At 49.4% G+C, this 17,681-nt stretch overlaps 1 protein-coding gene across 1 annotated transcript; it reads right to left on the bottom strand.

Annotated features, from left to right (window-relative positions):
* Nucleotides 1–473: 473 nt before the first annotated feature.
* LOC140192819 (trafficking protein particle complex subunit 10-like) lies at nucleotides 474–17,545 on the bottom strand (the record flags this gene model as incomplete). The annotated part of the gene is made up of 5 exons (XM_072250309.1): nucleotides 17,457–17,545; nucleotides 13,023–13,163; nucleotides 5,939–6,042; nucleotides 4,939–5,453; nucleotides 474–636 (listed from the first exon to the last, which is right to left on the bottom strand). Coding segments are annotated over exons 1-5 (997 nt in total), but the record flags the coding sequence as incomplete, so codon positions are not given.
* Between the last annotated feature and the right edge of the window lie 136 nt (nucleotides 17,546–17,681).

Below are 17,681 nucleotides of genomic sequence, written 5' to 3'. Positions count from 1 at the left end.
TCCACTCTATCTGTGTCTTCTGGTCCTAGACTCCCCCACTGGAGGTAACATCCTCTCCACATCCACTCTATCTGTGTCCTCTGGTCCTAGACTCCCCACTATAGGAAACATCCTCTCCACATCCACTCTATCTGTGTCCTCTGGTCCTAGACGCCCAACTATAGGAAACATCCTCTCCACAAATACTCTGTCTGTGTCCTCTGGTCCTGGACTCCCCACTATAGGGAACATCCTCTCCACATCCATTCTATCTGGGCCTTTCAATATGCCACCATATTCAAAGTTGAAATTCATTTTCTTGCAGGGCTACTTGCTAAGTATTCGATAGGTTTCAATGAGATCCCCTCATTCTTCTAAACTCCAGCAAATACAGACCCAGAACCACCAAATTCTCCTCGTACGTTAACCCTTTCTGTCCTGGGATCACTCTCATGAACTTCCCCTCGACCGAGCTGATTCTCCAACTCACTGACCTCCCGTGAGGACGGACTCACCAGTTAGAGGCTCCACCTTGAGCTGAGGTTCCTGGGAGTAAACCTCGTACTGAACGATGGGATAGATGTGTGGGAAGGTGAACTGGACCCGGCCCAGGGAGGCACACAGCTGCCGGAGTGTGTATGTGCCCGATTCGCTGGCCTGAACAAGGAGCAACAATTCAAATCACAGCAGTAACACCAGCAACTCCAATGATGCAAGACAGTCCTGTTCACAACTGCCAAAGGCCCTGACCCTCACCAGGCAGAACTGGTCACATACACACACACACACACACTGACCCTCACTGGGCAATGGTCACACACATTGACCCTCACTGGGCAATGGTCACACATACTGACCCTCACTGGAGGATGGTCACACATACTGACCCTCACTGGGCAATGGTCACACATACTGACCCTCACTGGGGGATGGTCACATACACACACTAACCCTCACTGGGGGATGGTCACATACACACACTGACCCTCACTGGGCAATGGTCACACATACTGACCCTCACTGAAGGATGGTCACACATACTGACCCTCACTGGGCAATGGTCACACACACTGACCCTCACTGGAGGATGGTCACACATACTGACCCTCACTGGAGGATGGTCACACATACTGACCCTCACTGGGCAATGGTCACACACACTGACCCTCACTGGGCAATAGTCACACACACTGACCCTCACTGGGGGATGGTCACATACACACACTGACTCTCACTGGGCAATGGTCACACATACTGACCCTTACTGGGGGATGGTCACACATACTGACCCTCACTGGGGGATGGTCACATACACACACTGACCCTCACTGGGGGATGGTCACATACACACATTGACCCTCACTGGAGGATGGTCACACATACTGACCCTCACTGGAGGATGGTCACACATACTGACCCTCACTGGGCAATGGTCACACACTGACCCTCACTGGGCAATGGTCACACATACAGACCCTCACTGGGGGATGGTCACACATACTGACCCTCACTGGGGGATGGTCACATACACACACTGACCCTCACTGGGGGATGGTCACATACACACACTGACCCTCACTGGGCAATGGTCACACATACTGACCCTCACTGGAGGATGGTCACATACACACACTGACCCTCACTGGGCAATGGTCACACACTCTGACCCTCACTGGGGGATGGTCACATACACACACTGACTCTCACTGGGCAATGGTCACACATACTGACCCTCACTGGGGGATGGTCACACATACTGACCCTCACTGGGGGATGGTCACATACACACACTGACCCTCACTGGGGGATGGTCACATACACACATTGACCCTCACTGGAGGATGGTCACACATACTGACCCTCACTGGAGGATGGTCACACATACTGACCCTCACTGGGCAATGGTCACACACACTGACCCTCACTGGGCAATGGTCACACATACAGACCCTCACTGGGGGATGGTCACACATACTGACCCTCACTGGGGGATGGTCACATACACACACTGACCCTCACTGGGGGATGGTCACATACACACACTGACCCTCACTGGGCAATGGTCACACATACTGACCCTCACTGGAGGATGGTCACATACACACACTGACCCTCACTGGGCAATGGTCACACATACTGACCCTCACTGGGGGATGGTCACACATACTGACCCTCACTGGGGGATGGTCACATACACACACTGACCCTCACTGGGGGATGGTCACATACACACACTGACCCTCACTGGGCAATGGTCACACATACTGACCCTCACTGGGCGATGGTCACACACACTGACCCTCACTGGGGGATGGTCACACACACTGACCCTCACTGGGGGATGGATCACTGTTGTAGTCAGAGGGAAGGGCAAGCACCGATACAGATTGGCACCAGTGTTGTCGCAGAGGATGCCAGAGTGAAGTTGTAAACAACATCAAGCTGCCTTCGGGACACCGGTTCCGGATTTCTTCCTCAGGGTTTACTCCCGAAGCCTTTCCCAGCATCATTTTCCAGTGGTCCAATATCAATTCTCACCTCCCTTTTACTCTTTATATCACTGAAAAAACTTCTTGTATCCTGCTTTATATTATTGGCTAGTTTGCCCTCCTCTCATCTTTTCCCTTCTTATAGCTTTTTTTAGTTGCCTTTTGTTGGATTTTAAAAACTTCCTAATTATCTAATTTCCCATTCAATTTTGCTACCTTATATACCCTTTCCCTGGCTTTTAGGCAGTCCTTAACTTCCCTGGTCAGTCACGATTGCCTACATACCCCTGCCATGTGAGAACTTCTTCCTCTGTGGGACATATCTATCCTGCACCTTCCCAGAAACTTCAGTCATCTCTGCTCTGCCTTCATCCCCACCAGTATCCTCCTCCAATCCATGTGGGCAAGCTCTTTTCTCATGCCTGTGTAATCCCCGATATTCCACTGTGATACTGATACATGTGACTGATGCTTCTCCCTCTCAAATTGCAGTATGAATTCAATAATATTATCATCACTGCCTCCTAAAGGTTCCTTTACGTTAAGCTCCCTAATAAGATCTGGGTTATTACACAACACCTAATCTAGGATAGCCTTTCCCCGAATAGGCTCAAGCACAAGCTGCTCTAAAAACCCATCTCATAGACATTCAACAAATCAAATCTCTTGCAATCCGACACCAGCCTGATTTTCCCAATCTCCTGCATATTGAAATCCCCCATTACAATTGTGTCATTACCCTTATTACATGCCTTTTCCAGCTCCCTTTGCAATCTCAGTCCCACATCTTGTCTACTATCTAGAGACCTATATATGATTCCCATAATGAATTTTTTACCCTTGCAGTTTTTTAACACCACCCACAAAGATTCAACCTTTTCTGAACCTACGTCACCTCTTTCCAAAGATGTAATTCCATCTCTTACCAACAGAGCCACACCACCGCATATGCCTTCCTGTCTATCCTTTTGATACAAAGTATATCCTTTGATGTTCAGCTCCCAACAATGGCCTTCCTTCAGCTACAACTCAGTAATGCCCACACCATCATACCGACCAATCTCTAATAAGCTCCACGCACGCTCATTGACCCTCATTGGGGCTTGGTCATTCACACACACACAGGGGGATGGTCTCTCACACCATATATTGCAGCACGGAAACAGGCCATCTTGGCCCTTCTAGTCCGTGCCGAACTCTTACTCTCACCCAGTCCCACTGACCTGCACTCAGCCCATAACCCTCCATTCCTTTCCTATCCATATATCTATCCAATTTAACTTTAAACGACAACATCGAACCTGCCTCAACCACTTCCGCTGGAAGCTCGATCCACACAGCTACCACTCTCTGAGTAAAGAAGTTCCCCCTCATGATACCCTAAACTTTTGCCCTTTAACTCTGAACTCATGAATTCTTGTTTGAATCTCCCCCACTCTCAAAGTCCATCCACATCAACTCTATCTATCCCCCTCAAAGTTTTAAATACCTCTATCAAGTCCCCCCTCAACCTTCTACGCTCCAAAGAATAAAGACCCAACTTGTTCAACCTTTCTCTGTAACTTAGGAGATGAAACCCAAGTAACATTCTAGTAAATCTCCTCTGTACTCTCTCAATTCTGTTGACATCTCTCCTATAATTCGGTGACCAGAACTGTACACAATACTCCAAATTTAGCCTTACCAGTGCCTTACACACACACACACACACACACACACACACTGGGGGATGGTCCCATACGCACACACTGGGGATGGTCACACACATGCACACACTGGGGGATGGTCACACATATGCACACACTGGGGGATGGTCCCATACGCACACACTGGGGGATGGTCACACACACACACACACACACTGGGGATGGTCCCATACGCACACACTGGGGGATGGTCACACACACACACACACACACACACTGGGGGATGGTCCCATACGCACACACTGGGGATGGTCACACACATGCACACACTGGGGGATGGTCACACATATGCACACACTGGGGGATGGTCACACACATGCACACACTGGGGGATGGTCCCATACGCACACACTGGGGATGGTCCCATACGCACACACTGGGGGATGGTCACACACACACACACACTGGGGATGGTCACACACATGCACACACTGGGGGTGGTCCCACACATGCACACACTGGGGATGGTCACACACACACACACACACACACACGCACACACTGGGGATGGTCCCACACATGCACACACTGGGGATGGTCCCATACGCACACACTGGGGGATGGTCACACACATACACAGACTCTCAGTGGGAGGATGGGTTCTGTACACACAGACCCTCACTGGGAGACTGTCTCCCATATCGATGGCCGGTGCCTAGAGATGTGTTCCATGAAGGGATGTACGTTCACAGAGTCACACAGTCAGGGCAGCGGGATGGGCACGGGCGGGACGTTTTGGCTGGGGAGGATGTGGAAGCACTGGCCTGGGTCCTGAAGTGAATGCTGTTGTCCCCTGGCTGCAGCAGCACGGCGCCAGACCGCAGGACGTGTGCGCCCTCCTCCACGGCCAGCCCCGACGGTCGCTCCATCGACGAGCTGCTCTCCTGTCTGCGCAGGAGTAGGTGCATGTTCTTGCAGACAATGCCGCTGCAGTTGAGTGCGTTGTCCGAGGGGCTGCGATCGTGCAACTCGTACAGCTCAACGGACGGCTGGCTGCCTCGGGGGCCGCGCTGGCCAGTGGACTCGTTCGAGAAGAGGAAGATCCCGGCCACATTCTGACCCCGCCCAGACAACTCGCTGCTCCTCTTGGATGGGTCTCTGTTGACGGTGAGGTGCAAGTGGATGGAGAGGTGGTCCAGGGGGACTGGGATGGGCATGAGGCTGTGGATGGTCAGCTCCATGTCCAGCCACCCCCCCACGTGCACCACTGCCACTGCCGGCTCCAAGCGCAGGCTTCTCAGCTGGGCAAAGCCGTCCATCCCAAGCAGCAAGCGGTCGTCTGGAAACAGAACAAAAGCTCAAGCCTGTCATCATGAAATCTTGCCGACTGGCCAACTCAACCCGGGGAACAGGAGCAGGAGAGAAAGGGAGAGGATGGCGGGGGGGGTATGAGAGGGGTAGAAACAGGAGGAGGCAGGAGGGCACCGGATCCAGATCACCAGACCAAGAACAATCTCAACTCAATTTATATTTCTCCCTATGACCCCAAACCTCCCCCCATCCTGTCCTCAATCCTCATCCCAAACATCCCATCCCAAATCGTCCTCAACATTCTCCCTTCCAAACGTGTCTCAATTCAACTCCCCCCTCGTCCCAACCCAAACACCCCTCTATCAGCCAACAGCCGGTTTAAAGACTGCTGCATACAACTCTCCCACCACCGGACCCCCATCTGTAATACAGCCCACCCGCGGTTGTAAGCTGCTGCCCATATAACCCACCACACCGCTCCCCCCGCCTTCTGCCACAGCTCAGCCTGCTCACCAGCCGGTACCCTGGACAGCCGAAGGATCTCCTGGCAGAAGGGGGTGCGTTCTGCCTCCAGAAGATGGTGGTCAGCCGCCAGCAGGCTGCTTGTCTGCAGGTAGCTGCCAGACTGGGTTAAGGGACAGAACGAGTCTGGAGACACGGTACACATGCAGTGTACGAGGTACTGAGCCACTGACAGGCCTCCTACACACACCAGCGCCCATTACACCCTTCAAAAAGACAGAGGAAGAAACATGGAGGTTATACCGAGCTCAACAGGCCCTTTCAGCCCAATGAGCTCAGACCGCACAACAACCCACCTATTAACACCAGCTAATCACTGAACAATTCACAATGAATTATAGGAAGGGCAAACAAACTTCTTACAAAGGACATTGGAAATAAACTCTGAACTTCAATGCCCCAAGCTGCTGTATACTATCATGTCATATCATAGAGCACCACCGCACAGAAACAGGCCCTTGCCAAGCAATTTTTCTGCCCAGACCCTTCAACCTGCACCTGGACCATAGACTTCCACACCCCTCCTATCCAAGTACTTAACTGATGAAATCGAACCCAAATCCATGGCTTCCACAGGCAGCTCATTCCACATGCTCACCACCCTCTGAGCAAAGAAATTTCCCCTCAGGCTCCTCTTAAATATTTCACCTTTCACCATTAATCCATGACCTCTGGTTGCAGCCCTTCCAACCTCAGTGGAAAAAGCCTGTTTGCATTTACCCTATCTAACCCCTCTCTCAAATCTCCTCTTACGCTCTAACCTTTTCAAACTTTCCCTCCAATTCAGGTCCTTTTATTTTGGTAACATCCTTGTAAATTTTCTCTGTACTCTTTCAATCTTTTTTACATCTTTCCTGCAGGTGGTGACCAGAACTGCACATAATGCTTCAAATTAGACCTCACCAACATCTTATACAACTTCAACATAACATCCCATCTCCTGTACTCAATACATTGATTTTTGAAGGCCAATGTGCCAAAAGCTCTCTTTATGACCCCATCTACCTGTGAGACCACTTTCAATGAAGTACAGACCTGGATTCCCAGATCCCTTTGTTCTACCACACTCCTCAAGGCCCTGCCGTTTACTGTGAAGCCCTAAACTGCAACACTTCACACTTGTCTGCATTAAGTTCCATCTACACTTACTGAATGACAAACCTGTATAAAATCCTGATTAGAGCACACTTGGAATATTGTGTTCAGTTCTGGTCACTTCACTGTCGGAAGGATGTGGAAGCTTTAGAGAAGGTGTAGAGATTTACCAGGATGCTGCCTGGATTAGAGAGCATGTCTTCTGCAGCTAGGTTAAGTGAAGGAGGATGAGAGGTGGACAGGATGATAAGAGACAGGGATTAAGTGGATAGCCAGACAGTGTCTCCCAGGGTGGAAATGGCTAGTATGAGAGGGATACAATTTCACGGTGATTGGAGGTATGGTGGGGGGGGGGGGGGATGTCAGAGGTATTTTTTTTTAAACACAAGAGTGTTGAATGTGTGGAGCACCATGCCAGGGTACGATAGAAGCCGATGCATTCGGGATATTTAACAGATTCTTTGATTGGTACTTGGATGATAGAAAACTCTAGGGCCATGGAGAGAGAAGGGTTACACTGATCTGACAGTAAGGTAAGAGGGCGGCACATTATCATGTGTGGATTGAAGGGCGTACTCTGTACAGTAATGCTCAATGCTGTTTTAAAAGTTGAAGAATATTTGGCACGTTATCACAGTCTCCAAACTTCTGCAGAGGTGTGAGAGGGGGAGCATTCTGACTGATTGGTAGGGGAACTTCAATACACAGGAACACAGGGTTTAGATAGGGTGGAGTTTGTTAGGTGTGTTCAAGAAGGTTTCTTGACTCAAGATGCAGATAAGCTTATAAGAGGAGATGCTGTACTTGATCTGGTATTGGGAAATGAACCTGGTCAGGTGTCAGGTCTCTCAGTGGGAGAGCATTTTGGAGATAGTGATCACAATTCTATCTCCTTTACCATAGAATTGGAGAGGGATAGGAACAGACAAGTTAGGAAAGCATTTAATTGGAGTAAGGGGAAATATGAGGCCATCAGATAGGAACTTGGAAGCAGAAATTGGGAACAGATGTTCTCAGGGAAACGTACAGAAGAAATGTGGTAAATGTTCAGGGGATATTTGTGTGGAGTTCTGCACAGGTACGTTCGAACGAGACAGGGAAAGATGGTAGGGTACAGGAACCATGGTGTACAAAGGCTGTTGTAAATCTAGTCAAGAAGAAAAGAAGAGCTTATGAAAGGTTCAAAAAACTAGGTAATGATAGAGATCTAGAAGATTATAAGACTAGCAAGAAGGTGCTTAAGAAAATTAGGGGAGCCAGAAGGGGTCATAAGAAGGCCTTGGCAGACAGGATTAAGGAAAACCCCAAGGCATTCTACAAGTGTGTGAATTGCAAGAGGATAAAACGTGAGAGAATAGGACCAAACAAGTGACAGTGGAAAAGTGCGTATGGAACTGGAGGAGATGGCAGAGGTACTTAATGAATACTTTGCTTCAGTATTCACTACGGAAAAGGATCTTGGCGATTGTAGGGATGACTTAGAGCGAACTGAAAAGCTTGAGCATATAAACATTAAGAAAGAGGATGTGCTGGAGCTCTTGGAAAGCATCAAGTTGGATAAGTCTCTGGGCCAGGGCAGGATATATCCCAGGCTACTGTGGGAGGAAAGGGAGGAGATTGCAGAGCCTCTGGCGATGATCTTTGCATCATCAACGGGGATGGGAGAGGTTCCAGAGGATTGGAGGGTTCCAAATGTTGTTCCTTTATTCAAGAAAGAGAGTAGAGATAGTCCAGGAAATTATAGACCAGTGAGTCTTACTTCAGTAGTTGCGAAGTTGATGGAAAAGATCCTGAGAGGCAGGATTTATGAACATTTGGAGAAGCGCAATATGATTAGGGATAGTCAACATGGCTTTTTCAAAGGCAGGTCATGCCTTACAAGCCTGATTGAATTTTTTGAGGAAGTGACTAAATACATTGATGAAGGTAGAGTAGTAGATGTAGTGTATATGGATTTCAGCAAGGCATTTAACAAGGTATCCCGTGCAAGGCTTATTGAGAAAGTAAGGAGGCATGGGATCCAAGGGGACATTACTTTGTGGATCCAGAATTGGCTTGCCCACAGAAGGCAAAGAGTGGTTTGAGATGGGTCATATTCTGCATGGAGGTTGGTCACCAGTGGTGTGCCTCAGGGAGCTGTTCTGGGCCCCCTACTCTACGTGATTTTTATAAATGACCTGGATGGGGAAGTGGAGGATGAGTTAGTAAATTTGCTGATGACACAAATGTTGAGGGTGTTGTGGATAGTGTGGAGGGCTGTCAGAGGTTACAGCGGGACATTGATAGGATGCAAAAATGGGCTGAGAAGTGGCAGATGGAATTCAACCCAGATAAGTGTGAGGTGGTTCATTTTGGTAGGTCAAATATGATGGCAGAATATAGTATTAATGGTAAGACTATTGGCAGTGTGGAGGATCAGAAGGATCTTGAGGTCTGAGTCCATTGGACACTCAAAATTGCTGCGCAGATTGACTCCGTAGTTAAGAAAGCATACCATGCATTGGCCTTCATCAATCATGGGATTGAGTTTAGGAGCCGAGAGGTAATGTTGCAGCTATGTAGGACCATAGTCAGACTCCACTTGGAGTACTGTGCTCAGTTCTGGTCACCTCACTATAGAAAGGATATGGAAACTATAGAAAGGGTGCAGAGGAGAGTTACAAGGATGTTGCCTGGATTGGGGAGCATGCATTATGAGAATAGGTTGAGTGAACTCAGCCTTTTCTCCTTGGAGCGACATAGGACATGAGATAACCTGATAGAGGTGTATAAGATGATGGGAGGCATTGATCATGTGGATAGTCAGTGCTTTTTCCCCAGGGCGGAAATGGCTAGCACGAGAGGGCACAGTTTTCAGGTGCTTAGAAGTAGGTACAGAGGAGATGTCAGGGTAAGTGTTTTATGCAGAGAGTGGTGAGTGCGTGGAATGGGCTGCCAGCGGCAGTGGTGAAGGTAGATACGATAGGGTCTTTTTAGAGATGCCTGGACAGGTACATGGAGTTTAGAAAAATAGAGGGCTATGGGTAACCCTAGGCAATTTCTAAGGTAAGTACATGTTTGGCACAGCATTGTGGGCCAAAGGGCCTGTACTGTACTGTCGGTTTTCTATGTTTCTAACACAAGAGCTTTCCAGAACCAGAGGCCGCAGTTTAAGAATAAGGGGTAGACCAGTTAGAACGGAGTTGAGGAAAAACTTTTTCACACAGAGAGTTGTGGATCTGTGGAATGGTCTGCCTCAGAAGGTAGTGGAGGCCAATTCTCTGGATTTTTTGAAGAAAGAGTTAGACAAAGCTCTTAAAGATAGCGAAGTCAAGGGATATGGGGAGAAGGCAGAAAAAGGGTACTGATTGTGGATGATCAGCCATGATCACAGTGAATGGTGGTGCTGGCTCGAAGGATCGAATGGCCTACTCCTGCACCTATTCTCTATTGTCTATTGCCTATAAGAGTCTACAGAGAGTGGTTGCCTCAGCCAGTTTCATCAGAGGCACAGCCCTGTTCAGCATCCTGGATATCTACAAGAAAGGAAGATGATGTCCATCCAGGCCGTACCCTCTCTTCGATGCTCTCATCAAGCAGGAGGTACAGGAGCCTGAAGACCCAAGCTTCATCAACACTGCAGTCAGGTTCCTGAACCCAGTTAACATTATCATAGATTATATTCATTTTCCTCTCTCACAACTTGAACTGCTGTCATTATGTTTATCTTATTGAATGTTATGTAAAAGTTAATTTAAATTTATATTATTTTTGTCATGTCTGTAACAGAATATAGAACACTCCAGCCCAGTGAGGCCCCTGCAGCCCACGGTGTTATGACACCCTTTTAACATACTCTGAGATCAATCTAACCCTTCCTTCCCACACAAGCCTCCATTTTTCTAACATCCATGGGCCCACCCAGAATCTCTTAAATGCCCCTAATGTATCTGCCTCTACCACCACCTCTGGCAATGTGTTCCATGTACCCACCACTCTGTGAAAAAAACCTACCTGACATCCCCCACTATACTTTCCTCCAACCACCTTAAGATTATGACTCCTGGGACTAGCCACTTCCACGCTGGGAAAAAGTCTCTGGCTGTCCACACTATGTATACCTCTTATCATCTTGTACACCTCTATTAGGTCACCTCTCATCCTCCTTCACTCCAAAGAGAAAAGCCCTAGCTCGCCCAACCCATCTATCCTTATAAGACATGCTCTCTCGTCCAGGCAGCATCCTGGTAAGTCTCCTCCGCACACTCTCTAAAGCTTCCTCATTTTTCCTGTGATGAGGCAACCGGAACTGAACACAATACTCCAAGTGTGGTCTGACCGGGTTTTATAAAGCTGCAACAGTTGGCCCATATCTTTCCTCTCCATGTATCTGTCCAAATGTCTTTCAAATCAAAGTAAATGTATTCTCAAAGTATACACTGTACATCGCCATATACTACCCGAGATTCGTTTTCCTGAGGGCATTCACAGTAAATACAAAGAAACACAATAGAATCAATGAAAAACGGCACAAAACAAAGATAGACAAACAACCAACATGCAAAAGACAACAAATTGTGCAAATACAAAGAAAACCACAAAACATTAAGCAAATAAGTAAATAAATACATTATATCGTGAACACAAGTTGTGGAGTCCCTGAAAGTGAGCCATATAGGCTGTGGAATCAGTATACTATTGGGTGAGTGGTATTATCCACACTGGTTTAGGACCCTGATGGTTCAGAGACTGGGTGGGTGAGTGAAATTATCCACACTGGTTCAGGAGCCTGATGGTTAGAGACTGGGTGAGTGAAGTTATCCACACTGGTTCGGGGGCCTGATGGTTAGAGACTGGGTGAGTGAAATTATCCACACTGGTTCAGGAGCCTGATGGTTAGAGACTGGGTGAGTGAAGTTATCCACACTGGTTCGGGGGCCTGATGGTTAGAGACTGGGTGAGTGAAATTATCCACACTGGTTCAGGAGCCTGATGGTTAGAGACTGGGTGAGTGAAATTATCCACACTAGTTCGGGAGCCTGATGGTTAGAGACTAGGTGAGTGAAGTTACCCACACTGGTTCAGGAGCCTGATGATTGAGGTTTAAACATTGTAACTGTACCCACTCTCTCCCACTTCCACTGGCAGTTCATCCCAGATACCCACCACCCTATGTTTGAAAATCTTGCCCCTCAGGTTCCCTTTAAATTTTTCCCTTCCCATCTTCAACCTCTGCCCTCTTGTGGTAAATACCCTGACCCTGGGGAAAAATAAGACTATAAAACTTGATCAGGTCTCTGCAGGTGGTGGGGTGGGGATACGTCTCTACTGAAGGCGGTGTAAGGCGCTCCCTCCCTCCGCTAGCCTGCAGGTCACCCTTGGACAAGGAGTAGCCCCTGCTTATCAGCCCCCCCCCCCACCCCCCATCAGGGTCACATGAAGCCATGGGAGCAGGTGGTAGCTGGTTGCGTGAGCAGCTAATGCATATTTTACATCCTGGTTATGTGACCACTGATGCCAGGCGGACAATCTCTGAAGAATGTTGATAATTGCTGTGGTTGATCATCTTGTAAAGACACTGCTCAGAAGGAGGCAATGGCAAACCACTTCTGCAGAGATATTGGCTAAGAACACAGTGGTGATAAATCATGACCCACAATCGCCCGGTCATACACACGGCACACAAGGATGACGATGACCCACAATCGCCCTGTCATACACATGGCACACAAGAATGACGATGACCCACAATCACCCGGTCATACACATGGCACACAAGGATGGTGATAATTAGATCATCCCTCAACCTCTCTTACTCCAGGGACAACAGTCCCAGCCTCTCCTTAGAACTCAAGCTCTCCAGTGTCGGTAACAACCTTGTGAATGCTCTCCACACCCTTTCTCCAGCTTAATGACAGCTGGGTGACCAGAACAGAGCACAATACTCCAGGTATGGTCTCCCCGGTGACTGGTGTGTGCAAAGGGCTATGGTCAAGGATACTTCTCCATCTGCTGAAGGCGGTTCTGACAATCAGCCAGTTGTTTCCTGGTGTGGGCAATGAGTAAAGCCCAGCCTTCTGACAGGTACGTCTTCAGAGCCTCCTGCAGGTAGCTTTCCGCTTTCTCTGGTTCCCCCTTCCGCCTGAAACAACAAAACACCAAATGACAGCTTGGCCCCACAGGAACAAACGTCATTTCCAATTGACAAGTGTAAAGGCGAACGAAATAATTGTTACTCTGGATCTGATACAGTACAAAAATACACTATGAGACAAAGAACAGTATAATAATGGGGGAAAAAAAACAGAGAAGATGCTACACAGCAGATTCTGAAGATCATTACATTATTTTAATAATTAAAGTTCAAAGTTCAAAGGACATTTATTATCAAAGTACGTATACGTGATACAACCTTGAGATTCGTCAAACAGCCCATGAAACAAAGAAACCCAAGGGAACCCATAAAAAAAACATTAAACACACAATGTGCAGAAAAAACAACCACCATGCAATAGATCAATGTAAGCAAATATCATTCTGAAGTGACAACACACAGAGAGTTGGTCACCAGATCCTTGGTTCAGCACAGAGCTGAGCAGAGAGCTGAACTGGCCCACCCCTCACCTTAGACCCCGACATCCCGGCCTTAGCAATCTGGCCCAGCGCCTGAGTCGTTGTCCAGACACTGGATTTAGTCACTTTGATACCTCTGGCTCTGGGGCCTGAACCCCAGCACCTCCATTCAGCCTACACCTGAACTTCCTGATTTGGTCCAGCACTTAAACTGTTGTCAAACATCGGAAGAGAAACGGGGGAGGAGGGGGGAGGAGAGGGGGAGGAGGGGGAGGAGAGGGGGAGGAGAGGGAAGAGGGGGAGGAGAGGGAAGGAGGGGGAGGAGAGGGAAGAGGGGGAGGAGAGGAAGAGGGGGAGGAGAGGGAAGAGGGGGGGGAGGGAAGAGGGGGGGGGAGGGAAGAGGGGGGGGAGGGAAGAGGGAGGGGGAGGGAAGAGGGGGAGGGAAGAGGGGGGAGGGAAGAGGGGGGAGGGAAGAGGGGGGAGGGAAGAGGGGGGAGGGAAGGGGGGGGAGGAAGAGGGGGGAGGAAGAGGGGGGAGGGGAAGAGGGGGGGAGGGAAGAGGGGGGAGGGAAGAGGGGGGGAGGGAAGAGGGGGGGAGGGAAGAGGGGGGGAGGGAAGAGGGGGGGAGGGAAGAGGGGGGGGAGGGAAGGGGGGGGAGGGAAGAGGGGGGGAGGGAAGAGGGGGGGAGGGAAGAGGGGGGGAGGGAAGAGGGGGGGAGGGAAGAGGGGGGGAGGGAAGAGGGGGGGAGGGAAGAGGGGGGGGGAGGGAAGAGGGGGGGAGGGAAGAGGGGGGGAGGGAAGAGGGGGGGAGGGAAGAGGGGGGAGGGAAGAGGGGGGGGAGGGAAGAGGGGGGGGAGGGAAGAGGGGGGGAGGGAAGAGGGGGGGAGGGAAGAGGGGGGGAGGGAAGAGGGGGGGAGGGAAGAGAGGGGGAGAGGAAGAGAGGGGGAGAGGGAAGAGAGGGGGAGAGGGAAGGGGAGAGAGAGGGAGGGGAAGGGGAGAGAGAGGGAGGGGAAGGGGAGAGAGAGGGAGGGGAGGGGGAGAGAGGGAGGGGAGGGGGAGAGAGGGAGGGGAGGGGGAGAGAGGGAGGGGAGGGGGAGAGAGGGAGGGGAGGGGAGAGAGGGGTGGGGAGAGGGGAGGAGAAGGGGGGAGAGGGGAGCAGAAGGGGGAGAGGGGAGGAGAAGGGGAGAGAGAGGCGGGAAGGGGAGGAGGGAGGGGCGGGAGGGGGGAGAGAGCAAGCAGTGCGGCAAGAGCAACCACTAGTTGGCCCCAGGAGCCTGGTGCTCCCACATACGCTCTGCTTGACCTGGTTCCCCAATTGTTGGACTTGGGGGCAAGAGGGGAGGGGGAATATGGTATGGTGGGTGGGGGGAGAGAGGAAATGGGGTACCCCTTGTCAACTTCCAATTCCAACCACCTTCAATGTGAAAATGTACTTCCTCAGACCCCTCTAAACCTATGCTTTCTATCATGAGGTACCTCTACCATGGGGAAAGATTTCCCCACCATTACCCTTCATCTCTGCTCCTCACAATTTTGTGTGCTTCTATTAGAACCCCACTCAGCCTCCTGCAGTCCAAGGATAACAAACCCCACCTATGCTGGGCACACACACAAAATACTGGAGGAATTCAGCAGGTCAGGCAGCATTCCCAGTTTCTCCTTAAAACTTTAACACTGCATTGCATAAGACACCCTGGTGAACCTCCCCTGAATGATAAAGGCAGCTTGTATGATAAAAACATACCCCTGTATGCTGTCGTTTACAGTCATTGAACACTACAGCAAAGGAACAGCCCCTAGTCCCTTCAGCCCATCTAGTCCATGCTGAACTATTGTTCTGCCTCGTCCCATTGACCTGCTCCTGAACCACAGCCCCTCCATGCCCCTCATCCATGTACTCACCCAAATTTCTCTTTGAAATCAAACCCATATCCACCACTTGCCATCCTCTGAGTGAAGAAGTTCCCTCTCATGTTCTCTTAGACATTTCACCTTTTACCCTTAACCCATGACCTCTAATTGTAGTCCCACCCAACCTCAGTGGAAAAAGACTGCTTGCATTTACCCTTGTCTATGCCCCTCAGTTTTGTATACCTCCGACAAATCTCCCCTCATTCTCCTATGCTCTAGGGAAGACGTTCAAGTACAAGAGGAAACAGATGTTGGCACCACCCCTGTAGAATTGTGAACAATTTTACTCCCCTTTTCTTCAGAAGGATATATCACATCCTTCCTACAGTGTGGCAAAAGGAACAGCACACAATGCTCCAGCGTTGGTCTAACCAATGTTTAATAAAGTTGTATGAAGATATCTATTCATTTATGCATTGAGATACAGCGTGGAATAGGCCCTCTCAGCCCTCGAAGAGGATCACCAGGGTCTCCCTCCACCCCCCCCCCCCACCCTCCATGACATTTACCGGAGCGTTGCAGATGAAGGGCCCAAAGCATTGCTGAGGCTCCCTACCACCCATCCCACAATCTCTTTGACCCACTACCATTGGGAAGGAGGTGTAGGAGCATCAGGACTAGGACTGACGGACTGGGGTAACAGCTTCTTCCCTCAGGCTGTGAGACTAATGAATATCTTGCCAAAACTGAGGTCTCATCACGAGAACAGTGAGCTGTATAATTGTTTAATTGTGCTGCACTTTACTACATGCATTTTGAATGGCATTTTATTAATTTATTCATGGTAATATTTTGTTTTTTTGTGCTGTGTGTGATGCACGCTTTGTGGGTGTACGGTGGTCTGGAGGAACATTGCTTTGTTTGGTTGTGTACAGGTACAGTCAGATTGCAATAAACTTGAACTTGATCTCTGCTGCCACCTTCTGGGTTTGTTGGATCTGTACACCAAGGTCCCTCTGTCCCCTCACACCTCCCTGGGGCCCTACTATTCACAATGTATGTCCTGTCCTTATCAGACTTCCCAAAATGGTTAGCTCACAACTATCACGATTAAGTTCATCTGCCATCGCTTTGAACCTAGGTCTTACAGCCGGCACTGTAAAGCAACGTGCTAACTGCGACCATGCAACCCATGCAGAATAACATGCAACAGTTACAGAGAAAGTGCAGAGCAGGTGGACAATAATGTGCAAGGCCATAATGAGGTAGACACAGAAGTCCCAAGTCCATTTTATTGTACTAGGGATCTATTCAATATCCTTACATCAGCATTCTTTACCAATTTAGTAGGCTCTCTGTCTCTCCCGATGGGCAAATGGCTGAAATGAGGGGGCATGTCTAAAGTATTTGAGAGATGTCAGAGGTCGTTCTTTACACAGAGAGTGGTAGGTGTGTGGAGTGCCCTACCGGGGTGCTGTAGAGGCAGATACACTAGCAACATAAAGAAACTCCTCGATAGGCACACAGATGATAAAATAATGGAGGGGTGTGTAAGAGAGAAGGGTTAGAGCAGGTTAAAAGGTTGGCACAACATCATGGGCTGAAGGGCCTGTACTCTTCTCTGCTCTACTCCATTCAAAACCTTCCTGTTTACATGCCTACAAAGTACTCGTGGATTCTGTGCTTTGCTGGCTGTCTGTCTTTTCTCACATACTTTCCTTTTAACCCTCTCCTGTGTTTGCTGTCGAACTCCAATTGAAGCTACGTCACCATTCATGCATGAGGGGCATGATGATTCTTATTAAGGCCAAGGTTGATGGATTCCTGATTGGTCAGGGCATGGAGGGATATGAGGGGAAGGCAGGAGACTGGGGCTGAGAGGGAAATGGATCAGCCCTGATGAAATGGCGGAGCAGACTCGATGGGGCAAATGGCCGAACTCTGCTCCTTTGTCTGGTTCCCCAGAGGCCTGATCGCACATGTCGGTTGTTCTGCTATGCATCACATACGTACATGTAAAAATCCGCCAAATCCTTCCCCAGCAGCTGAGCCGAGCGGACACGTCCAATCGTTTTATACATCTCCATGGCAGCATACGAAAGGTCCTGCAAGCACAATGGAGAGGAAGGTGGAATGAGGGCCATGAGAAGTCTTGAACTCTGCCCACATCTAATGCAACCCTGGGCCCACAGTGCTGACGATTAGGCCCCATGCAAACACAACGAAATAGGAGAAAGT

The sequence above is a fragment of the Mobula birostris genome, unplaced genomic scaffold, assembly GCF_030028105.1.
Source record: "Mobula birostris isolate sMobBir1 unplaced genomic scaffold, sMobBir1.hap1 scaffold_2749, whole genome shotgun sequence".
Lineage (NCBI taxonomy): Eukaryota > Metazoa > Chordata > Chondrichthyes > Myliobatiformes > Myliobatidae > Mobula > Mobula birostris.
Note: the sequence above shows the minus strand (reverse complement) of the source record. Positions and strands in the feature narration are given on the sequence as shown.